This window comes from Tauraco erythrolophus, chromosome Z, assembly GCF_009769465.1.
Source record: "Tauraco erythrolophus isolate bTauEry1 chromosome Z, bTauEry1.pri, whole genome shotgun sequence".
Classification (NCBI taxonomy): domain Eukaryota; kingdom Metazoa; phylum Chordata; class Aves; order Musophagiformes; family Musophagidae; genus Tauraco; species Tauraco erythrolophus.
In genome coordinates, this window is record NC_141496.1 from 31,414,042 (window position 1) to 31,439,470 (window position 25,429).

Consider the following 25,429-nt stretch of genomic DNA (forward strand, 5'->3'; position numbering starts at 1 on the left):
AAGCTTTCACCCTTCATGTGGACACCAGGTTCAGGCTTAGCTGGCTCTGATCCCGTACGTCCGATGTGCACAGATGGTCTATAACTCAGCTTCCCTCCGGTATCAGTGCTCCTGCATTTAGTCTGAGTTGCGGCTTGGCATAGGGACTGGGGAGCTGACCTCACCTGACAGTATACAACAGGTTTTGTAGTTAGTTAGAGCATCAGTACTTGCAAAAACTAGCACCTGTGCTTGAGGAGATGAAATCAGACTATCTCGGTTTTCACCGCACATGGTCCTGGAATTATTAGGAGGTCCAGACAACTGCACACAGCAAAGACACCTCAAAAGCTCCTGAAGGTCTTCAACCAACTATCTTCAATAGCACAAGCAAAGACAGATATGGAAACAGAACCATATTCCACATTACAAAACATGGGGCCAGTAACAGTAGCAGTTTTAAGCCTTCCTAGTCCCTCTCACTGCTTAAGTTTATCAATCAGATGAAAATAAGGTGACTTAAAAAGTAGCCTGGAAGGGGAGCCGACAGTCAGACATTTGCTGAATTCAAAACACAGTTCATAAGCAGCAGGAGAAAAGCAACAGAGGAGGAAGGGAGTGTATGAGCAACATCTACTTTTAATAAACTTGCTAAGGAGTACGTGGTAGCACAAGGGCATGTAAGCAGACACAACAGATGTAGCTTTAAAACAAACAAACAAACAAACAAGTCTATGCTTATTTTGCAATAAAAATTTTTAGAATGATGCAATCTGAAACAACCCTGAGAAAAAAAAAAAAGAGCGAACCCGAAGCTGAATAACTCTAGACCTGTAAACAATATAGGTCTCCCTACTTTCTGTAGGGAGTTAGAAAGTAACTGCAAAGTTCTTTCTTGCAGTTAGACTGCAAAGTTCTAACAAGTCTTTGATTCAAAAATTACTTAAACTTGTGTAGAAAGTTCATTAAATACAGGAAAACTCTTCTCGAGGCCTGGAAGCATTCCTGAGCTCCCCTGCAATGACTAAGCCTGTCACCTTCATTTTTATTGTTTTGAAGCAGAAAATTAACTTGGGAGAAGCACAGAGGAAGTGATCCTTCCTTACCAAGACTCAAGATGCTTGTGGAAAGGAGTATGAAAGAGAAAAAGGTATTAACCCACAGCGAAAAGCAGAAGCATCTATAACAGAGGAATATCAGTCCTTTGAAGACTGCACACAATCCAGATTCCATGTGAATGCAAAAATGAATGCTTTTAGAATTCAAGTTGGAAAAGGTGCCCAACTTTCTCTTAAAGGTATAGCAAAGTAAGCCTTTATAATTGTCATTGATGTATTACAACTAACATCAGCAGCCTGTCTCCCAGGTCATCGATTAGCATTTCCACAGAATACTGTAAAAGCTGCATTGTGATCATTGGCAAAGAAGATTTTTTTTCAGTAAATCCCGGAAGTTTCAAATTAAATGCTGTAAATCTGTAAGTTTGCAGTCTATGCCCATCACCAACTATTCCAGGCTGCTGACTAATGCCTGGATTTTCCATTTGAAGATGGCATGCGTTAAACACAGGGAAAACAGTTCATTCTGACTGACACTGCAGGTAAAAGTTACCCCTGGAAACCGTGTTGGCAGGAAAGCATGATCAAGAAACGCCACCTGCTGTCTCTCCGCCTACCACTGTTCCAAAAAGCTGCAGGAGTGCAAGGACACGTTTTGTTTTATTGCAGGAAGAATATTTGAGTATGACGAACAGCAATTCCTTCCCACACAAAGCACCCAGAAGAGCCCTCAGGTCCTCATCTGAGCTACTTGCTACATAAAGATTCAAGTAGCATTTCCTACAGAAACCTCTTGCAGTGAAACCTGGAAAAAAATGCAGCGATTCACGTTGAAATGCAAATGCCTTTTTTCCAAATTGTTCACCAAAAAGTAATAATCTATTAATTGAATTTCACGACATTGGCTTCTCTTTAATTTCAAGGTTAATAGTCGATTAAAACTCCATATAAGCAAAGCATAATTATTTCACTGGTTGCAATAATATAGTGCACATCCTATTCTCTGAGGCTGCCACCAGTAAACGCTCTCTAGTTTAGCCCTTGACGCTCCAGCCACTCTGACCCAGCAAAACCCCTAAGTATTTGCTTAACCTTAGACAAGTTTGGTTTCCTGATCTTGGGTGCTGGGAAACCAGAAGCCAACTACACCTGAACACACTAAACTACGCATGTGGCTAAAGACTCTTCTGCACAAAAGCCAGTGTGCTCAGGAGCATGATCCACAAAAAGGTGAATTATTTATGCTTCTAGAGCAACCTTCAATATTCTAACATTTAATTATCTGAATTTTGTGTGTGTTTCTTTGAACCTACCCTTTACTCCTTCTTGGATCCCTGCTTTCTTTTACTACTGAAATGTTACTTACTTATGGGCCTCCCCTTTCTCTCTCAAGACAAAGAAATGGTACTTCTTTAAAACAAATTATTGACTTCATAGTTAGCTTGAGTAAACCAGCCTCAAGAAAACAAGCAGTCAAGAGAACAAAGAATGGAAAACATCAGCTATATTGGATAATTGTAACAGAAGTCATCATTACTTCAGTTGCAGGTAGGATACAGCCTGTCAGGAATCTAACCAATTCAGATTAAAACAAACACGTGCATCTCAGTCCTCGGATGAACCAATTTCCTGCAACCAGAACAAATTTGAAAGTGCCAAATTAGGAAATTGAACAGAATTGACCTTATATATTTGCTATGTAACAGTCTAAACGGGTCAAACCATCTTCTCTTGCCCATTGAAGTGTAGTTTTACATCAAAAAGTTGTCCTCATAGTACTGAGTAAACTGAACGTAGGAGTTCACTCTTTTTAATTTTTATGAAACTAATCCCTGCCACACTGCAAGCAGCCTTTAAAAAAAACCCCGTACCAAATTTATTTGTGGAGAAAAGATTGGGAGCTACTTAAGGGTCCATTTTGTACCAGAAATGTTGAAAGAATTTCCAGTTGAGGGAAAACTGTTAAAAACCTGTACAATTATGTGTGAAATTACATGCTACACAGCAGTACAGAACAAGTAATTAGCTGTGTTCTTAGACTAATGTATATCTTTAACCTATGCAACCACTCATGAAAATGTAATAAAACCTTCACATTATTCTTCACTTACACTTGCATGAAATTCCATCGTGTAAGTTTTGCGCATTTTAATATTAACAAGACTCACCGGTGACAGAAATGAATTAGTGTCAGAATGGCAGAAGGAAACCTCTCACCTGCTGTAGCCACATTTGCTTTGATGGTTAAAGATATGTTTCTGCATGGAACAGGTTCTTGTTTCTTCACAGTGACTCACTGGCTTCAACAAAATTTCATATAGCATGCACAGATTCATTCACAGGAAGAATCCTTTGAGTTCTGACATTTTCTTGAGAGGGAGAGAGACAAAATAAAAACTTAAGGACAGAAACCAAAGAAGAGATAAGGAGGCCCAACCTGGAGGTGGGCTCCACCCAGTCATGTTCACAGAGCTGCTAAGTTACGTATCAACAGGCTCAGCACTTCATATGCACAAGCAAATCAAAAGCACCTTAGTGCCAGCCAAAGTACTGCTGTTTCCAATTCCTTCTATTCTGGATGGTGAATGAGAAAAGATGTGGGGGTCTACAGGACTCACAGTTACAAACACCTTTTTACTAGTAGAACCAAGCACATTTGCCTGCAGTCATTAAAGCTCAGTCAATATGAAGCTTCTTCGTACTGTTTTTAAGATTACTTGCTCCATGTATGAGTGACTTGTGCAGATGATATGCAATTCTAGTCTAAAAGTGATTGTACTTGCTCTCAGAAACTTGTTAGGACTTAGTTGCAAATTTGTATCAAGATCCGCTTATCCTGGGAGGCTTAATACCAGAAAATTTGAAGGAAGCAGTATGTGGGGCCACGCACTCCGAGACTCTGACTTTTGTTCAGGAATCTCTTTCAAGTGGGAAAACAACCAGTTGGTTACCATGCTACCTCCCATAGCATTTCCATAATCCCATTCGATAGGAGAAAAACATACTAATATATTGCTTCTGAAGAAAAAGATATTAAAGGGAAGCAAAGATGTTTGCTTTCCTCTGATACTCTTGAGATGTACCGAAATTGAATAACCAGACAGAATGATTAGTTAAAGCACTGCCATACTCTTTTGTCTAGACTCTGGACTGCATCTATCCTTTCAGTCAGAAAATTTTATCTGATGAAGACTGAATTTTCTTCTCATGAACCACACAGAAGTCAGGTCAGATAAGCATAGTATTTAGTTCACAACCATCAGGACATTTAGCCCAGGAAAATCCTGATTTAAGAGCCTCAGGAGAAACTTCAAACCATTATATCACTCGATTTCTGAACAACACACGATTTTTAGCACCAAATTGAAACATGGAAGCTACATGATCTGTACTTAAAATGCAGTTTCACACAAACAACTTAATTGCTCGTTGTGAAGGAGAGAGAAGACATTTTATTTCAAGTTGGCTTCTAGGAGATGCTAACAGCAGTTCAGTTTGCCATCAAATATTGGACTATTCCAACAATAGATTTGACCGAAGCGGTTTAGCAGCCTGATAGCCCAATTGCTTCTGATGTAAAAGCTTTGCAGGGGTCTTCTTTGAACTAGGAATCTGGAAAAGCATGTCTTCCAGCGAGCATGTGGTTATCCGTCCTGAAGTTTGTAGTTTCATATAAACATCTCCAAGTTTGGCAGAAAGGTCAGGATTTTCTTGCATTTTTTCCCTGACTGTAGCCAGCTAAGGAGAAGAAAATGACAGACTATTACAGTTCATCAAGTGATGGTCTCATTCGACCACCAAATTAAAGACAAGCAATCACTCAAAGTAAAAAAAAGTACACAACTTAAGATATGTGGCTACTGTAATGACTCACAAAGAAGAGGATTTTAAGCCGCACACATTATACATCACCAGAAAATGGTGGAAATGCACTGGGTACCTATTAGAGTTTATTAGAAATAAAACTTCCTCAGTTGTACAGTCCTATTTCCAGTCCTAGTACAGACTAACACAATTATTTTCTATTTAAACCCAGGAAACATAATATCTTCCTGGAATCTACTTTCCAGATCAGCAATATTCTGATTATTATGTGTCACACTAAATGTACAGTACAGTACAAATCAATAAACGTCAGGCTATAGAACGCTCAGAGTTCTGTATGCCACACACAGAGTACGAGCTCAAGTATAAGTAAATCTCTTAAAGATTGTTATTGATCAATAGCCTTTTGTGGAAGAAATGGGTTAGGACTAATGCTTAGTCTTCTTAGGGACTGTTACAAATCTGCCGAACAAAATCAAAATACAACACTGACACAAGCAACATTTATTGCAATGAATTTACAAAATAAAATACTGCTTAAAAAAAAATTCTTTTCAGCATAGCAGTTAATATACATGGGCTATGTTTTGAAAAGTATGCCCCCTTCTACCTAGTATTTGTTACTTTACGTATCAGTTATGCATTTTGCTTAACAGGCAGCAGTGAAAGAGTAAGTATTTAATTATTAACACGGTCTTAACATATCTTGTTTCACAGGCGTGTCCAAAATGAATACGCTAACAAGTTTCAGGAAAAGCAGCTGCAATATTACCAAGCTGATAGGTGTACACATGTGCTCTGAAGGAAGCCTGCTTGGTGATCAATACTGTAAAAGCTATTTTTTATAGTAAAATAGCAAAAACTACTGTTTCCCATATCACACTTCCCTGTACAGCACCACAGGTCTTTGCAAACATTACCAAATCTAACACTATTGCTGTGATGAGAACTTTATTCTTTTTTACATCAACTGAAAATAGCATAGAAGGCAAGGGATTCAATTATTTAACGCCACAAGGGAATGCTTCATCTACATTCAGATGAAATCTGGGCTTCTAAGAGCAAGACCCACAACAAAAAAGGGAAGTGGACAGCTAAGTATTTTGTCCGACAGCAGAGAAGGCCAGCCAGCTGCTTTGCCATCTGAATGCATCAGAACCCAAACAACTTTAATAGGGTGCACTCAGGCACCTGGAGTTCTGTAGCTGAACCACTGTCATCATGGCTCAGCCAAGCACCATGGGCCTCCTCTCATTACTGTATACTTACCACCTCCTCAGAAAACTCTATTTTCTTCACAAAGGGAGGAGTATTTACTTTCACTGCTGCCTCTAATGTCTTTATCACTTCTCCTAGTGAACCAGATCTGAGCTGGACAAGAACCTTAAAAACAAAACAAAACCACACCACACAAATAGTACTTATCATCAGAATGTAAATTTTAAAACAGAAGTATTTGAGGAAGATATGAAGCAAAGCAGGACAAAATATATGTTCAGCTGCTGTGCTGCTAAAAAAAAAAAAATCCATTAACCATAAAGAAAGCAGAGGGAATGATCAAGTTCCACAGAGGTTTGGGGTTTTTTTTCAGCTGTGACCTGGAAAGGAAGGGTTAGCCTGGAGGCAGAGCTTCTCTGATGGAGTTGCATTAGCGTTCTTGAATAAAGTTGGGTTTTTTTCATAGCTTATAGAGGTCATTTACAGGGCACATGCAGAAGACTTTCTCTCAGGTTGTAGACCATGCAATTAAAGAAAATAATTGTTGCACGCACATATATGGTTAAGGTTCACAGGGCTGAAGGAGGCCTGAAGTGGGGAGAGCATAGCTAAGAAGCGTTTACTTGGAGCTAAGGCGTTTACTTGGAGCTATGTTTCTTTCAAATCTCTTGTAGCAAGAAAGCAAAAACTCACAACGTCGTGATTAGAAATTGTTCACAGGTCTATACTCACAGACGTAGGACTGGTCTACTTTCCATTCCAATCTACAGCAGGAAGCGATTTTAAAAATTGAGGGGATGGTGTTAATTCAGAAGGTAACTCATCCAACTGGCAGAAATTGTTGGCTCAACAGTTCTGACACACGCCTGTTCTACTAAGACCCTGGCTTTCTCTTACTTTGCACACGGGAGTTTTTTATCCATTATAGCATTACTTCTCTGCAAGGCTCCAATGCAAAGCAAGCATACTTACTTCTAGATTGTTGTATAGTTTGTTCTCTGTTTTCATTATCTGGGAGCAATAAAATTTGGCTTGCGCTACATCATTCTAGGAAGGAATTATAAATAATAAAAAAAATACAGTTAAACATGTGTGACCCACTTTCACACTAAAAGTTCAAGAAAAACAAGTCTTTCACAACTTTTTCAATTAATTACAAACCAGCATCTAGAACCCCTTCACCAAGACCCGTAAGACTCCAAACAGCCTCCAGTCTGTGAAAGGAACACCCCCTGCTCGAGTTCCCACGTCATCTGGCTCTTTAGCACATCAGACAGTACTCCTTGCCTCAGATCAGCAGGGAAAGGCAGTATGTAACTCACACTGAGCATGACAGCACCTAAAAGATCAAAGATCTACACACATCCTCAGTTTGACACTTGTCAGAGTACTTAAACGAAGCGCAGCATATGTTAACGAGGGTATTTATACTGCTCAGCATTTTTAACCTTCTGGACATACACATTTACAGTACTCTATGCCGTCAACTGATTTGTCTAGACAGTAAATGTTACACTGACATTTACTAGACCAACCACTGTTACTCGGGATCAAGAAACATCTTATTCACAGTAAGATGTACTGTCAAAGATCATGCAGCTTACGGAATAGTTAAGTGTAATGTGGTGCATTATTCTGTTTGCAAAACAAGAGTTTTAACTGATTTTTACATAAAGCAACAGCCATCAAGGGTATTTCATGTTGTTTCAGAGACACTTTGTTTTTTAACATCAGTGCCAATGAGAAGCCCTGTCATGCCACCATGCACATGAACAAATTAATTTCAGTGATGCTATTGTTCAGTGTCTCTGTTCACAGAGATAGTGCAACGAAGACCACAGAGTGCACAGGAAAATTTTAACAATTCTGCTTCACTCATTCAAATCCACCAACACCACCAAATCGCTAGCTCTTTCAGTGCCTCTGACCTCTGTTTTGGCATGAAACAGAGGAGGTTCAACCTGCATACACAAATCAACAGCAGAGGAAATAGCAGACTTTAGAATTACCTAATTATTCTGCTGCTCAGTTTTTCACCCTGTACTGCCTCAGAGCCTCTTCAAATCAGTGCTTAGGCACATGAGCTGTATGAAAACCTCTGCCTGAAGAAACATTTTATGGAGAAAGACAGGCCACCTCCCAGGCAGTAGGGCAAAACCCATCATAGCCTCTGAGTGTTGTGTGGGAGCCCTCTATAATCCTACTCTTTCAGGGGCCTAAAGTTCTAGTACTTGAAGTTATTACGTAGAGAAGTTATGCTTCCCCTATGTTAGCTTCCTTTCACTGATTTGAGAATCAGGCACAAATCAAAACGAAAGGTACCGTACCTGTTTCAGAGCAGTTGCTACAGCAAAGCAGAACGCTCGCAGGGGTAATGTGACACCTTTCAGCTGTGCTTCTTCAAGCAGTTTCGCAGAGATTTTGTAAGACTCCAGGTTGTCCTGCACAGAAATTTCAAACCTAAATTGCACTTGTTAGTCTTGTGATCTGAAAGGACTGTAGGCAATTGCAATCACATTTAGAAGGCATTCAGAAGTCAACATACTGTAAGATCACCAAGGCAATCCATATCTGAACACAACCAAGCAGATTCTGTGTAGCACTTCTTGTGGAATACAACATCAAAATATGATATTCAAAGCTACAGAGTTCAGAAGAAGGTAAAAATAATTTCCATTACTTTAACAACTACACTTTGTCCTAACTGTTTTGGTTTCTACAAGAGATAAAACAATGCTGGTGGTATGCTAAAACCAACAGGCACTTTCCAATCATCCCCAAATCAGGAAGACAGATGACTTTTTGTCCTTACTTTATTTAAAAAGCTACATTAGATGATAGTTAATGAAAACCAATGTTTTCTAAGCATTGAACTATTCAGCACCATTACACTAAAGAAATATGTGTATGTGCAAATCTGAACATTCAGCAACTTTTAGCCTCTCTTACAGATTAAATCTTGCAAGACATTTCCACAGTATACATTCTAATATGATAGCTTAGACACTTGCTTGTTTTCCAACACAGAAAGCTTGCATTATTGCTGGGACTATTTTCAATTGGAGGCTATAGTAAAAGGCAATGAGTTTACCTGTGTGCTATCTCACAAACCACCAACTCCCAAAAACAATGCTTCGCACACTGGAGTTGACTGGATCCCAGACAAAATATTACCTGCCAAACTTAAAAGCTGGCAGCAGGAAGATTTTGTAACAACTGGTACCACCAATATGGATATGAGATTTCATGTCTTCCTAGTACTTGGTGTTGATTTCTGTTCCTACTGTTCAAAGTGTCATTTCTGCAAAATACTGGCCATGACTTAAGGGATAGGGTCATCCTTTGGGTGTTTAAGGGATGCTTTTCCATGTCATGGCTGAATAGTCTGTACAGCTTGTGAAAATATCTTTTAAACCACATGAGAAACTCATGGTTTAAAACATGTTGTTTGAAAATTCAGAAACATTCTGACCACCAGAAGATTGATTACTGTTATGTAAATATTTTGTCATCAAAAGGCCTATAGCCCTTCCTGCACTAAAAGAAGGACCATCTGTTACCTTAGAGGATAACACTGCCTTACAATGAATTAAAATGTCCCAGAAGTGGTTTAGAGTTGTCCACAAAGATTAAACATTAATTCCTTTGTTTATCTACTAGCAATAATCTGAGCTTTAAGCCTTGTACATTTTTCTGTACTGGTCTCTGGCATGGTTATTCAAAAGAAACCAAGAACTAACTTGGTAAAAATTCAGCACTGCTCTTAATGATATCAGCATCATTATTTCCAGTATTCAAGCAGTGCATCTTGAAGATATTTCCCTTCAAGATTTTTTCTGAAGCTTCTTACGTTGCATCATGAGCAAAAACAGCTGAATCAACAGATTAAGCTTTTGAAAGAGCTCCTCCTAATCCTCTTTAGTGCATAAAGGGTTACTGCAGCTTATTCCCCTATTTATAGTATTTTATCTTAATGAAAAAAAAAAAACACAAATTCATTGTGGCTGTTAAATAACTGGGTGACAGTTTAGAATCATTTTCCCTTTATTTCTATCAATGGCTAAACAAGCAATGATGGGCCAGATTCTCTATCGAAAACACAGGTGAGGCCAGAAGCAGAAAACAGAAGTCTCAGGAAACTCTTCCTGTTGTACCTGGCATGGAATCAAGCCCCCTTGACAGGAGGCCACAGAAAGAACCACATAAAGATTTTAGGGAAGAAGCTAGGGCAAAGGGAGTAAAGGATACCTCAGAGAAACACAGTGGGTTTCTGTGAAAGCCTTTACCTAAACAAGCAGAGAACAGACCAAGGAGCAATCCTGAAGCAGTAAATATTGCCCAAGTGGATGCTAGTAGCAAACACTAGCTTAAAAACTTGGGTTATAGCCTAGTCTCAGAGCCTTTGTACATTTCCAACATGCTAAAAGAGGTGTCTTCTATGCAGCATTGGTAACATCCCTAAACTGACTGTAACCAACAATTTCTAGCTGTTTTTAACAGCAGACAACTTCCACAGCTCTTTCTCAGCTGTATCTACTGTGCCAAACACACTACTCTGCAAACACCAAAGCCACATGTCTATTTTCTGTTTCCCCTGACCTAAAGGCAGCCCTGATTCATCAGAACTGAGTATTTCAGAAGCACGACATGAATTACTGCTGAGCTACCATTTTAGGCCAACTCTCTTTTATCACACATGCACTCAGTTTCACTGTATGATTAACTGAGAAACCTGAGGAAGTTTAGTCTAGTACGGTTTTTCCTCAGCTAGTGTCCCTCTTCCTAAACACATGAGGAAATTGAAGAAGAGTTTCCTACTGAGTTTGGGAAAGCCTAAGTCGACATTTCACATTGCAGAACTGATTCAAATCTGGAATGGAAGACAAAAATAAAAAAGTTTGGGGATCTCACTTTGCTACAAAAGGGAAACAGTTCTAAGGAAAAACTCATAGAACCTATGTAGCCCAGTTTCTTACTGTGTTCAGGATCTTTTTCTCGGAGTAAAATATACAATTAAGCTCAGTTGTCACATTTGGATGCAATTACAGAAACGGTTCAAGGGTACCTGGAAGGGGAGGGAAGAAATGGATGGCAGATGTCTGATAAACAGAACATATCATATATGTCTTTTTTCTTAAGGAAGTCAGACTATAAAACCAATATTGAGGCTCGAGTACAGGGTATAGTCTGAAGAGATGCAGAGATCCCTGAGAAAGAACACTGTCAGTTAATCAAAGGCTGTATCAAATTTGTTCCTTAGTGATTATGTCCACGTAATTTTTTAGAGATCTGCTTTGTGACATTAGCTTGTATGGGAAAACATATATATATGTGCACCATATCATGCACAATGAAGCAATTTAGGACTTACAATACCTCTACGATATTTGCACTAGATAAGAAACCATGACTGGGAACATACGGAAATTTTAAAACAAAAAAAAAAAGGAAAACATAGAGAAGGCATTTCAAACACGTTTTCACCATGTAAATTGAAAACACTTACCAGTTTGTAGCATATTGCAAATGCAAGTAGGTAAGTTTCTTTGTTAAAAGGTATACCTTGTTTTTTCATTTCTACCAGAACTTCCAAAGCACCTACCAAAAATACATTAGCGTTACTCATGTCACAAACCTAATGCTGTACATTTAGTAACTGGAAAAAAAAACAAACACAAAACAACATGGTGTGAGCACAGTAAGCCTATTTCAAAATAGGAATGCAAACTGAAATCTGTCATTTTTTTAAAGATTAACACATCTCAAAAAGCTTAATTTAGGGTCAGTTAGATGTAAGGATTTCTTCCCAGTAAGGAAGTTTTCATTCTACATTAGCATCTGGCATTACTGTCTATTATTTTCATACAAATTCAAAAACAAATTCTAGTGAAATTCTCGTGAAAGTCACCCTCATTCTTCCTAGCTGTCCAGAAAGCAAGCCTTTTAAACATATGATCAAACTTTCCACCCTTTTAGGCAAACTGTCTAACAGCTCCTCAGTAATGCACATGCCCCTCTACACCACAACACTGCATTCAGGCGCTGATCTAGTAGTTTTTACAGTGGCTCAGTCTCAACTTTCAGGATAACTGCTGGACTTAGATTTGCCAAACACCAAGCATAGAACCATAGAATTGCAGAATGGTTTGGGTTGGATGGGACCTTAAAGAGCATCGAGTTCCAAACCCCCTGCCATAAGCAGACACATCTTCCACTAGATCAGGTTGCTCAGAGCCTCATTCAGCCTTGCCTTGAACACTTCCAGGGATGAGACATTCACAACTTCTCCGGGCAACCTGTTCCAGCGCTTCATCAGTCTCATTGTAAGAAATCTCCCCTCTTTCAGTTTAAAGCCATTGCCCCTTGTCCTATCACTACATACCCTTCCAAAAAGTCCCTCTCCAGCTTTCTTGTAGGCTCCTTTTAGATACTGGAAGGCTGCTAGAAGGGCTTCCTGGAGCCTTCTCTTCTCCAGGCTGAAGAATTTCAAAGAATTTCACAGAATTTCCAGGTTGGAAAAGACCTTAGTAATCATCCAGTCCAACCGTCCCTAATCTCCCATTAAACCATATCCCTAAGCAGTTCATCCACCCTTTTCTTAAACACATCCAGGGATAGGGACTCAACCACCTCCCTGGGCAGCCTATTCCAGTGGCTGACAACCCTTTCAGAGAAGAAATTCTTTCTAACATCCAACCTGAACCTTCCCTGACTAAGCTTATACCCATTTCCTCTTGTCCTATCACCCATCACTAATGTAAAGAGCCCTTCCCCTACTTCCCCAACATCCCTTCTCAAGTATTTGTAGGCCGTAATCAGGTCTCCCCTCAGCCTCCTCTCTTCCAGGCTAAACAGCCCCAACTCCCTCAGCCGCTCCTCATAAATTTTATTTTCCAGCCCCTTGACCAGTTTAGTCGCCCTTCTCTGGACCCGCTCCAGGAGCTCAATATCTCTCTTAAAGCGAGGGGCCCAAAACTGGACACAATATTTCAGATGCGGCTTCACCAGTGCCAAGTACAGGGGCAGGATCACTTCCCTGTTCCTGCTGGTCACACTATTCTTGATACACAGCAGTATCCCATTGGCCTTTTTGGCCACCTGGGCACACTGCTGGCTCATATCAAGCCGGTAGTCAACCAACGCGCTCAGGTCCTTCTCCGCCAGGCAGCTCTCCAGCCACTCTTCCCCGAGCCTATAGCGATGCTTGGGGTTTTTATACCCCAAGTGAAGGACTCTGCACTTGGCCTTATTAAAGCTCATGCCATTGGCCTCAGCCCAACGATCCAGTCTGTTCAAATCCCTCTGAAGGGCCTCCCTACCCTCGAGCAGATCGACACAGCCTCCCGGCTTGGCGTCGTCCGCAAACTTACTGAGGGTACATTCAATCCCCTCATCCAGGTCATTGATAAAGATGTTAAACAGAACCGGACCCAGCACTGAGCCCTGGGGAACCCCACTGGTGACCGGCCTCCAGCCGGATTTAGCCCCATTTACCACCACTCTTTGGGCCCGGCCGTCCAGCCAGTTTTTAACCCAAAGGAGGGTGTGCCTATCCAGGCCAGCAGTTACCAGTTTCGCAACCAGAACACTATGAGAGACTGTATCAAAGGCTTTTCTGAGGTCAAGGAAAACTACATCCACAGCCCTTCCCTCGTCAACCAGGCAGGTCACCCCATCATAGAAGGTGATCAGGTTTGATTGGCAAGACCTGCCTTTCATAAACCCATGTTGACTGGGCCTGATCACCCAGTTAACCTGTATGTGCTCATTAATAGCACTCAAGATGACCTGTTCCATGACTTTGCCCATCACCGAGATCAGACTGACAGGCCTGTAGTTCCCCGGATCCTCCTTTCGCCCTTTTTTGTAAATGGGGGTAACATCTGCCAGGCTCCAGTCCAGTGGAACTTCCCCAGTGAGCCAAGACTTCCCAAAGATAATGGACAGGGGTTTGGCAATGACATCCGCCAGCTCTCTCAGGACTCTCGGGTGGATACCATCAGGCCCCATAGACTTGTGGGCATCCAGCTGGCAAAGCAGATCCTTGACCCGTTCCTCTTGGATCACAGGAGCTTCGATCTGCTCTCCCTCCCTGCCCTCAGACACCATAGGCTGGTGTCTAAGAACCCCAGCTCTCTCAGCCTGTCTTCATAGGAGAGGTGCTCCAGCCCTCAGATCACCTTCGTGGCCCTCCTCTGAACCTGTTCAAACAGGTCCCTGTCCTTCTGTTGGGAGTCTCAGACCTGAGCGCAGTACTCCAGATGGGGTCTCACAAGAGCAGTGCGTGTTCCACAAACTTCAAATAAAGGGATTTCCTTGAAAAGGTTACTCCATAGTCAATTTAAGATCTTCTAATGGGAAGTCTTTTCAGTCAGGTCAGTTGATTCCCCCTTATCCTCACAAAGGGCCAAACTGATTTGAAACATTTGACTTAAATATTGGAGTAGCCGCTTTGTGTGGGCACACTAGTAAGACAAACCAAGAGAAGACTACAGTCCAGTTTTGTTATCAAAGGAAAAAAGGTACTCCTCCCCTCTCTGACGCAAATGCAGAACTGCCAAAAAAATTGTTGAAGAACTTCAGTGTCTCAAAACCCATGTAAAACAAATTGAATAGAGAAAACAAAAAGCTACGGGAAATTACAAACCAAAGAGAAGTTGTGTTCAGAGAAGAGGTTTATGAATAGCTGCCCTGGATAATCATAATTCCGTGCAACTGAGAATAGGAAGAATACCATTGGAAGTATGAAATAAATACAGCCTTCCATTTTTACTACACACTACAGCACAGCTCCTTCACATCTACACTGATTTACATTGTTTGGCCTTCTAAAACCATAAACCAATTAGCAACATTCATTAAAAAATATATATATCTATATACACACACGCAACAGTGAGAAGCATCCTCCTCAAAATGAATTTGCCTTAGTAAACACAGTACTTACTTTCAAAGTGGCCCTTTTTGAACAACATAGTCATCAAAATATGGAATGATGTACTCTCTGAGAAAAAACCACGCAAATTCTGGAGAAGAAACATACAAACAGAGCAAGCATAAAGAAATTTAGGACAGTAAGCATTCTTACTGTGCACAGCATTTAGCAGGTCTTCTTACTGGAATAAGTCCCATCTTCACAAGTTCAACATTTAACTCTCTGAGTTGCTCGACTGTCCCTATGTCAAGTGACCTCTAAAATACCAGTGACTCAGTGCGGTCGAAAGCTCACTCAAATTAAACAGAAATTTCCCAGAGATTCCCACTATCATTTTTCCAGTGATACATTGTGACCTCTGAGTTAATGTAAGCAGAAGTTACTGACAAATGGCAACTCCAAAATCTCAGTAGAAATACAGCTTACAGCTGATTAACAACATCTTTTGGGGTAAAGTACCACCACTGCAAAACTGAAACAATTTTTTACTAATCACAATATCAAATGATGAACAGATCAGCACAAGGGCTTGAGCGATGACAAGCAGAGTAGCGGAAGAAAGATGAAGTATGTTTTAAATTCCACTTCAATCACACTGTGTGTTGGGAATGGCCAAATAAAATGCCAGAGGTATTAAGTCTAAATTTCTGCAGCAGAGCCTGAAGAAGTGGTACTGTACCTTACTATCCATCAGTTACAAGTACTGCAGGACCTGTCTCAATGACATATATCTCAATCAAAGATCCCACATGTACTCTTACACATGCCTGATTTAAGAATAGTAGCCCATGCAAGACTTCTCCCATTTCTGGCTAGGCATATCTCATGCCTTAACAAATTAACATCAGAGAGATGACTTTCCACTGGCCATCAGAGATTTTTGAAGACACAACATTATTGCACAGAATCTTTTTAATTTATTATACACTGGGCATGATTAATATTTTGTTATAATAGCATACAAAGCATTCTACAGATGTTCAAAAACAAGTCCTTAAGTTCTTTCAGCACTAAAATTGCCAAGTTCCTGAGCTGATGAATATCATACCACCTCTACAGGGTTCAGAGGGAGTCTGAAGTACAGAATGACATGATGGATCTGTCGGTGCAAACAACACGAGGGCCTTCAGAGGACTACTACATAAAAACTCAGAACTGTTCATTTCCAAGAATGATCTACTACAACACAGGATGCAGGAAAACACGCATCAGCTATGTTTATCTGAGGAATTATTTTTTCAATCAATGCTTTTTATTCAAATGATGCAATTATACAGAAATGCAATAATAAAGTTATCAGTCCAACTACTGTTTAATTTTCTTTTAATTACTGTTTTGCTATTTTAAAAATAAAATCCATGTAACCTGCATCCTTACGTTAATGTCATAGACATCCTTGCTACTGCAACACATATACTTCAAGTCTATGAGCTCATGCAAGGCTCATATATACTCGTATTGTACTACTAATAATAAAGACAATATTTTCAAAATATATAGGTGAATTACCTGATCTTTGATAAGTTCTACTGCAGGTCTTTCAAGGTCCAGCTCATAACATAGCCTCATAAAGAGGGGCCCAAATTTGAAATTATGTAAGGCTGTGATTCCATTCTGTTCATGGTACCTATTGGAAAGGTTAAAAAAAGTTAATCACACAGGGAATGGAATTCATCAAGGGAAAAACAGCTTTAAATAGACAGCAAGATCTATATGTGCAATGACAAAGTTATACTTTTCTATCTGCACCAGTCAATGACATTTAGATAACAGGAGATTAATTTTATGGAAAAATTACTGTTTTGATCAAACTAATAAATTAACTAGTAATACGTAATCACTTCTATTTCTAGAAAAGTAACCTGCATTGGATTAGTAATGGAATGGGTCTCTGCCACGAAAATTCCCAGCTACTTTACCTTCTATTCACAGAGTAATAACACAGGAAGTTGCAGCAGCCTATTTTAGCAGCAGTACCTGCTAAAATACCTCAACTTCTTCTCGCCTACACCAAAAAATAAATAAAAAGATAAAAATAAAGTGTTTCACTTTTTTATTTATAGGTCCTACACTATAATTGCCGGGAAGGTTTTCATTCACAAAAACTGCTGACCTGCCACTGCTGGGTCCCGACCAGTTTATAGCCAGGCATGTTTCGGCTGGAAAATGCCACTGAACGCACCACTATCTCTCAGCTGAGAGACAACATTTCTATGTAGCTCACCATTCACTCTGCACACAGGAGGACACCCCTGTGCTCCCAAAGCTTGACCTTCCTTTGGTCTGAGCGTCTCTGAAGGGTTGGAAGATCCAAAGTAAATGAAAATACAGCCTTAGTTTAAGGGACTAACCATGCATATAGCCACTGAATTAGTGCAAACCCTCAACTGCAGACATAACCTGAGACGATCTAATAAAAGCAAAAAAATAAAGACAGAAAAAAGTGTTACCTGGATTGTTAAAAATACCTGTAAATAACTTTTCTGGCTAGTTCCACATCAGATGAAGTCTGACACAAATGCAGTAAATTTTTTAATTCGTTTTTGAAAATCATTCCATTTTTGTTTAATTTTTCTTTAATACTTTTAAAATATGGATCTGAAAATAAAACACATTATAGCAGTAGTCTATAGACAGTTCCATTACCTGTGTTGCATACTTGGTACCTGAAAAACAGAGATTCAATGAAGCAGAAAGCTTGTTTTTTTCATCACAGAAAAGGCATGAAGCTTCTCACAGACAAGCATGCCTAGGTGACCCCATGAAGTCATTTCAGACTTGAAAAACCAAGATGTTTATTGTGAACTTAGTTCCATTGTGTATAATATGGAATATATTAGGTAATGCAAAAATTTTAAAGAGGAAGGAAGTTTTCTAAGTGACATTTTCTGCCTTATGTTCTTTCTTTAAAAAGCAAGCAAAGAATCAAAACCAGTCCCACTCAGCACTCAAATGAGCATGAGCACTTCCACTCAACACTGTCAGTACAGAAGATTTAAATTGCTTCACAATTGATGCAAACACAAAAAGTCTCACACATAATCTATGTATTTCTCTACATAGCCAAAAACTTAAGAGTTGCTCCCCTCTCCCCTCAAAAAAGAGATTTTCTATCCAGCACATTTTCCTATAACAAAGCAAACACAAAGACAAGTCCTTCAGCTGGTAATCTCAAGGCTCTGATTCAGACACACAGATTAAAAATCACATGTACCACCTGGCAGCCCCATTCCTCTAATGGTGCTGCCTCCCATCTTGGGCAGGGAAGTGAACACTTTTGTAGCAGTTGCTGGGTCACTGTTGTTTCCAAGCTAGTAACCTACACAAGAGATGCAAAGCGAGCACACCAGAGAACAACATATTCAGCTACTGGATGTGTATCTGTTGCTACGTGCAAATACCAGTCCTGTGCATATATAATGGTCGCGATGCGTGCAAAGGTACACAGAAATTTTAAAAAAAACTGGGATCTGAACTGTATTTGTAAAGAACAGTACAACAGTAGTACAATATTATTTTAACTACTGTAGATAATTATTTAACTGCTGTAGTTAACAGTATAACTATTATAGTTAATAGTATAGCTATTATAGTTAACAGTTGCATTATAACGATAATAAATAAATTATTCTATATTCTGTATAAAGGAATAGTTATTACTGCTTTTTCCATTTCAAAATCAAGTTTATTACTAGATCTAATTACTTCTTTTCATCTTTCAAGCATTAGACTAAACACTGAGTCCAGAAACCAGGCACACATGCACACATACACACAAATAGGTGCTTAGCACACTGTTTCCATCAGTTCTCAGAGGCTACTATTTGTACAAAACAAAAAGGTCAACTTTGACCTGTAAGGCCAAATGTTTGGCTTCTACAAACCTGTTTTAGCAAGACTGATTGACCCATAGCAATAAACTCAATCTATCTCATGTACAGGATGAATAATTCCCAATATGAGTACATCATCATCACAGCAAAATTTAATAAAGTTATGACTTGCCACTGCCTGATTTAAATTCTACTTTTACTTAATATAGAAAAACTGTCATGTTGACTTCACTTCCCTCTCTGGCCCAGAAGACTGGTTTATATAGAAATAAGTTTGATTATTTGTTTCTTCCTTGCCACACACGAAAAAATAACTACATCCTTTGGAATAATTGTGAATTTGTATCACTACAACACCTGCACATGATTAAACAGGTAGAGGAAACTGAGTTTTACCTAACCTTTCCAAAACACTAAGGGCAGATTTATGTTTATAATCAAGTTCCTTAAAGAAAGGAATTTGTATACACTTTAAACATCATGACAAAATGACCATCGGAAAAAGTCCACCGATCTTGCTCCTTAGTTAGTCTGGAAAACCTGAACTTGTTTTTCTTATTCCGAGTACACGTACGTCATCTGGAATTGGGTGTAGAACTGAGAATTTAAAGAAGGTAAAAGGAAAAAATATCTAAAAGAATAAGCTAACTAAATTTACAGAGCAGATTAAAAGAGAATTACTGGGATAGGCCTTCTCTGGATAGTTAAGTAGCTATTAGGCTTTGTATTAACTGTCTTTGATGATGATATATTTAAAGCAAGATTTGTAGACTGAAATAGTATTTTCTGATGCAGGCGGAAAAGCAAGGTCACAAACGTTTTAGGTCTTATGTAAACACCTTGCATACTTGAAAGCTTCTCCCTGTTTTCCAACACAGCATAACGAATATTGTTTCATTCTAGAAAGCTTAGATCTTCCAATAATTTTAGCTATAAAAAATTTGCAGGAGTAAGACTTAAGTTGTTGCTTTAAATGTGGTCAATTGGTGTCATAATGTCTTTGACTGTCTTGTTTCCCAGGACTCAGGCCAAAGTTGACAATGGTGATTATTAAAAAACTACCAATACCTTTATTGCCATGAACTTCATTTCTAATTGCCGCTTTCATCTGCTGAAATTCTTGTAACTTCATATGATCTTCTGTTAGTAGATACCGCTTCCCTATTGTAAGGAAAAAAGAGGAAGGTTGAGTTTTATGTCAAACTATCTATTTTGATACTACTGAACTTTGCATTTATGAATTACTGCTGTTAACTACTGTGTGATGGCAGACCACTGGCAGCATGACACTAAAAACAGATGGCAAAAATTGCAGTTGCTCACATCACTGACAAAAGAACCCAAGCACTGTGTCACAGCTTTCTGGAATTAATGTGTACAAAGATGAAGAAGTACATATTTATTGAATGTCCGAAAGAAAAACTAGAGACATCATCCTCTCCACCTAGCCAAGGTAAAAGAGGATTCTGCACAAGAATAAGATCTTTCCCCCCTTCCACGCTTTTATAATGATTTGTCTTGTCGGCTCTTTGTTCACCATAATTCACTAGTGGCACATCACCCTTTCCTCATATGAGGTGTCTTTGCTATTGTAGAGTGCATCGTTCTGGAAGCTCCAAACGCAGTAGAAAGACAAAAGGAAAAAACACAAAGCTTAGTGTTTGGATTGTAGTAACACTCAGGGGATCTCCTGAAGTTCTGGTGCGGTAGGACAGACACCAGACATCAGACAGTCATCGAGTCTAGAATCTCAAAACTAACTTTGGGTGCTGAACTCAACTGTACTGTGTTGTAAGCTTCTTTAACAAAACCATCATGCAAATGCTATTTTTAAAGTTTTTGCTGTCAGGAAACAAGCTCTCCAGTAGATTTTTATTTGCAACCAATGATTTTGTAACAGAGAGTCGCTTTAATAGTTTACATTGGTCACAACTTCATCTTTCAAGTTTTTGGATTCTTAAAAAATTACTCTAACGGTGAGTAATGGCATGAGTTAGGTTATTTATTCTCCTTCTGCATTTCCCTAGCAAAACGTAACAGGCCATGCAAATAAAAACACTTGTTTTCTATGCAAGTGAGGCATGTTAAAGATACACTTCATAAAATCTGAAAAAAATACCCACATAAATGGCACCTTTAGCCATTAACGGAAACGGATCCAATACGTAAACAAATACACTTTATTCATCATGAAATTGGCCTGGATTACCCAGTCATTTACTTCCCACGGACGTTCTCATGCCATTTACTTCCCACATGCTGAATTTTACTGCTTCCTTAAATCCATACCTTACGGCGTTATAGGAACAAACCAGTGAAAAAAAAAAAAAAAACAACAGGGACTCCAGTGAAAAAGGAGGGAGATCGATTCGCCGGCCGGCCTGTGCAGGCGGTGCAGGCCACCCCGGAGAACTGAACCGACGAACCTGCTTTGCCTCGGACGCACCGCAGCCCCCTCAGAGGAGGGCCCGTGATGAGCAGTGGGCCGACCACCACACAGCGGGGACCCTCACGTCTCTGAGGGGTCTCGCCGAGCCGCAAACTGAGCGAAACCCCCACCGGCGCCGACGCGGCACGCCGGGCCCAGGGCAGGGCCTACGCTTCTGCCACACATCTCCTTCCTACGCGCTCCTGTTTCGCCCCCTGGGTGAGGGAGCGCCTCCGAAAGGCCTCGGGAGCCCGAGCGCGGTGGCGGCGATGGCGACAACCAGCAGGCGCAGCCCAGGAGCTGGCTAACGCTGTCCTTCTCCCAGAATAAATACGCATTTATGAAGCTCCATGTTTGGGGTTTTTTTTTCGTGGCTCGCACCCAGCCAGCAGCCGGCACGGGATAAACCGGGTAACGCTGCCGCCAGCCCTCCGCGCGGGTACCTGCTGCACCGGCTCGGCCCGCCCACCGCACGCTCTGAAGGCAACCGGGAGCCCCTCGGCGCTCCCCTCCCGTATCCTTCGCCGAGAGGGGCATTCCCGCAGGAACTACAACTCCCGTCAGGCACACGGCTGGCGGCGGCCGCCGGGCCTGCCGGGAGTTGTAGTCACTCCGGTCGGCTCCCCACCGGCGGGCAGCCGAGGGCCCCGGCCCAGCCGCCCGCCGCCCGCCCCCGCCGCGCAGCCCGCGGTACCTCCAGGCGAGCAGCCCCAGCAGCCCGCGGCGGGCGGCCGAACCGCCGAGCGCCTCACTGCCTCCCCCACCGCCCGCTGGCACCCGCCAGCCAGCACCGCCGCCATCTTGCGCCCGGGCCGGCGGGAGGCGGGGCGGGGCGGAGCGGCCGCGGTCCTTCCCCGCGCCGCCGCTCGCCTCCTCCCTCGGCGCCATGGCTGCCCCCGTGCTCAGGCGAGCTGTGCTGTGGAGCGGGAGGGCCCTGGGCGCTGCGGCAGGTCGGTGATCCGTTGGCAGGCGGCGGCGGGGCTCGCTGCGGCGGCTTGGCGGGGCGGGGCGGGAGCGCGCTGGGGAGCGGCGCGGGCCGGGCCGGGGCGCGGGGTCAGGCCCTGGCGGGACGGGCCCTCCGGTCGCTGTGGTGGCCGCGGGCTGCGGCGGCCGCCACCGTGGAGAACGTGAGTGGGGGCGTGGCGGTATGCAGGGGCTTTCCCTTCGCCTTTATACGTGTGTTCGTGTGTATAATTGTAGGCAGGTCTGAGAACGGCGTGTCACCAGCGTGCGGTGCACGAGAGTATTCTTAATTCGGTTTTTTATAGGTGTTCCGCCGTGCCGATTTCCTAGCTTGGTACCTTAGGACCTGCCTTTCTGGGTCACAGGCAGGCACACGGAGCTGCACGGAGGACGCCGCACCCGCGGCCGTAGGTGTTCAGCCAGACCGAGTAACTCGGGTGACAGAAGCACCGCCGAGGCTGATGGTTTCGAAAAGCCATCTTTCCAAAAATCCTGACCTTTGGGAAGAACTGAACTCAGTAACGTTTACTTAAAGTGCGGCTTCGTTCTGCCTTTTCAGCTTCCCTGAGCAGAAATTTCTCTGTGCTGCTTCCTGGTAGCTGGATGCCCATGTCTCGGGAATACCGCCCTTTCCTCTGGCACTGGTGAAGAGCTCAAACCCGACCTCCAGCTTACCTGAGCAAAGCCCTGCCGTAAAGACAGTTGCTTGTTCCATAGGAAAAAAGTTCTTTAAACCCTCATTCTTGCTAGTGGGATCCTTAGCAGTGCATGAGCACACAAAAGTTTATCCTAAAAAATACCCAAGCCCCCCATCTTTTGTGTGCCTCTTTTACCAACATGATGAAAAACAGCTTTAAAATAAACCCCACCAAGCAACCAGAAATACCTCTTTTTCTTATTTTCTAATTGTTTGGTAAAGCGTTGTATGTATTCTCGTATTCTGACTGTGGAATTCCGTGTACCAGGTCTTTTTGAAAATATTGCAAAGATGTTCAGAGCAGGATGTGTATGTATAATTGCACGTCAGAAGGATGATAAGGACAAAAAAAGGTTTTAAACCCAAGGATAACAAACTTTCAGTGGCAGCAGGTAGATTTTCAGATAAGGGCTTTAAGGCTGCTAAGAATTCTGCATAGCTGAGCAATGGCTATTTTAAAAATATTTCATTTTTCTTAACATTTCTTTCTGCAGCCTTCTGCATGTATTTCTATATCTTCCTTCAACAAATTTTATCCAGATATTCCTCATGCATCTTCAAGGCCTTATCATCTATGAGTGTTGCACAAACATGGTTTGTTCTTCCAGCTGAATTGTTTTCCATTTTGTTTCAAAAGCTAGAAAAGCGTCTTGAGCAGATTCTAAAGGGTGGTACAAAGAGTATTAGGAAAAAAACTTTCAAAAACATTTGAGTGAACTCTGCAGTTCACAGGAGATGCAAAAAAATGAGATGATCAAAGATGGAGTATTTCCAGATGAGCATCTACCTTTTGTTTCCAGTGAGACAAACGTTTACAGGTGGAAAAAATAACCATACAACAATAGAAAAGCCTTCTTGTGCATATTCATCTTTTTTGCTTGTGCTTTTATGCCTGTGTTTAGCGAATTGCTGACATTTATTGAAAAAGATCTGTGTGCACAAAGAAGCTATCATTTATTGTTCGTTTTTTTTTCTACCTTTAAAAATTTATCCTTTTCTTAAATACAGACTTCAGGTTTGGGAAGACTTGTTTCATGCTGAAAAAAAACTTTTAGGTGAAAGCTTTTCAGTTTTAAAAATAACAAAGTTAAGGGCCTATCCACGTCTAAGGAATCTGAACTGTTATTGTAGCTACAGCTGACAGCTATGTCATAAAGACTGTTTAATGCATCCAACTCAGTAAGTGTGACAGAAAAAGGTGATATCTAATAAAGTGTTAGTTTAGAGATGTCTAAGCAACCTAACTTACCTAGTGATTTCTTTCGTCATTAGGTAGAAGATCTCTTCTTTCTGCAGCATATGTGGACAGCTCAAAGTGGGAAAAGAGGCAAAAAGAGGAGCATAGCCTGGGTGAGAAAAGTTTTTTTCTTTTTCTTCAATTTGACTAGTTAATTGCAACCTGAGGTCATTTTAGACTACTTCATTATTTATAAATAATTCAAAGCAAAATGTTTCAGAGGTTCTATGTCAAAATCTGCTCAACATGTTAAAGATCTGTCATATGTATTCAAAGCTAGAATGGCTAGAATTTGCCATTTAACTAATATTTGCTTTCTACAAGCTGATTTTTTCCTTTTACAAAATCCAGAGCTTTTACCAATGTGGTAGTTTCGTGTCTGACAGTTAAGACTGTCTCCAAGTGTCCTCTTTATTGACATTGTTTTAATTGTAATGCAGTGTGAAAGAACACCTATTCTGTAAGTCTTACAGGGCATTCCTGTTCAAAAACATTTTTTTTAAAGAATATTTTCCTCGGAGTTTTGCAGGAGAGAGAGTTATAGTTCTTGAAATTTTAAATTTTTCTTTTGGGGAAAAATGAAACTAAACGTTTTATTTCTGAGAAGTTGTACATTAAACTGTATCTGCATATGGTAATGAGATTTCTCATGTGAAATTCATAACTAAATTATTTGGCTAGGTTACATTTGAAATTACATTCCACCAACTTTTTGTTGACTATGTTAAATAGAAAGCATGCAAAACATTTTTCCATGCTGAAGATACATGCGCATTATTTTGTACTATGAGTGTTTTGGAGAGCCCCCTCGATGCATAATCTTTGTCTTCCATTTTTCATTCCTGGACCCCTGCACTGTGTTTAGTAGTTCTAACACAGATTATAAAGCTGAAAGAAGAATCAGCAGGTGAAATTCAAGGGCTTTTGTCAGGCAGGAAGACAGATGAAATGATCAGAGTAGTGTTTTTTATGCACTACTTTGTTTCTGTTATTCGTCTGTAGACATCTAAGTTGGTATTGTCAACATGTTTTACTGTACATAGGCCAGAAGCAGCCGGTGGGTGCTTGTGACTGTAGCTTGGATCCTGCAGAGAATGTTAATACCTTGTAACCATTTATGTCAATAAGACTGCTCATGCAAAGTTTTTTGGGCTGGAACCACAGACTGGTGCCCTGGGATGCATCTGAACCAGTCACCTCCAGGTGAAAAAGGATTCTTACTTTGGCAAATGTCATAGGCAATAGAAATCCGCTGT

General features: G+C 40.9%; 2 protein-coding genes across 2 annotated transcripts in view; one reads left to right on the forward strand and one right to left on the reverse strand.

The window, feature by feature from the left end:
- Window positions 1-4,488: 4,488 nt before the first annotated feature.
- PTCD2 (pentatricopeptide repeat domain 2) lies at window positions 4,489-22,091 on the reverse strand. Its single transcript, XM_086629033.1, has 10 exons — window positions 21,971-22,091; window positions 19,917-20,009; window positions 17,484-17,613; window positions 16,525-16,642; window positions 15,028-15,106; window positions 11,587-11,678; window positions 8,408-8,521; window positions 7,053-7,127; window positions 6,132-6,245; window positions 4,489-4,775 (listed from the first exon to the last, which is right to left on the reverse strand). Exons 1-10 carry the CDS (start codon window positions 22,074-22,076, stop codon window positions 4,551-4,553), a joined length of 1,146 nt encoding a protein of 381 aa, XP_086485159.1. The 5' UTR covers window positions 22,077-22,091; the 3' UTR covers window positions 4,489-4,550.
- A 58-nt stretch (window positions 22,092-22,149) lies between these two features.
- MRPS27 (mitochondrial ribosomal protein S27) overlaps window positions 22,150-25,429 on the forward strand; it is a 50,124-nt gene continuing 46,844 nt past the window's right edge. Inside the window, exons 1-2 of the mRNA XM_086629032.1 lie at window positions 22,150-22,226; window positions 24,209-24,286. Of these exons, the coding sequence (XP_086485158.1) occupies window positions 22,163-22,226; window positions 24,209-24,286 (142 nt within the window). The 5' untranslated portion in view covers window positions 22,150-22,162. The remainder of the gene's footprint in view (window positions 22,227-24,208; window positions 24,287-25,429) is intronic.

Coding starts and splice junctions, on each gene's coding strand:
- PTCD2 (XM_086629033.1), bottom strand. CDS start 22,076: ATGGCGGCGGTGCTGGCTGGCGGGTGCCAGCGGGCGGTGGGGGAGGCA. Junction 15,107..16,524: donor TAGAACTTATCAAAGATCAG/GTAATTCACCTA, acceptor TTTCTTCTCCAG/AATTTGCGTGGTTTTTTCTC. Junction 4,776..6,131: donor TAGAGTTTTCTGAGGAGGTG/GTAAGTATACAG, acceptor TCTTCTCCTTAG/CTGGCTACAGTCAGGGAAAA.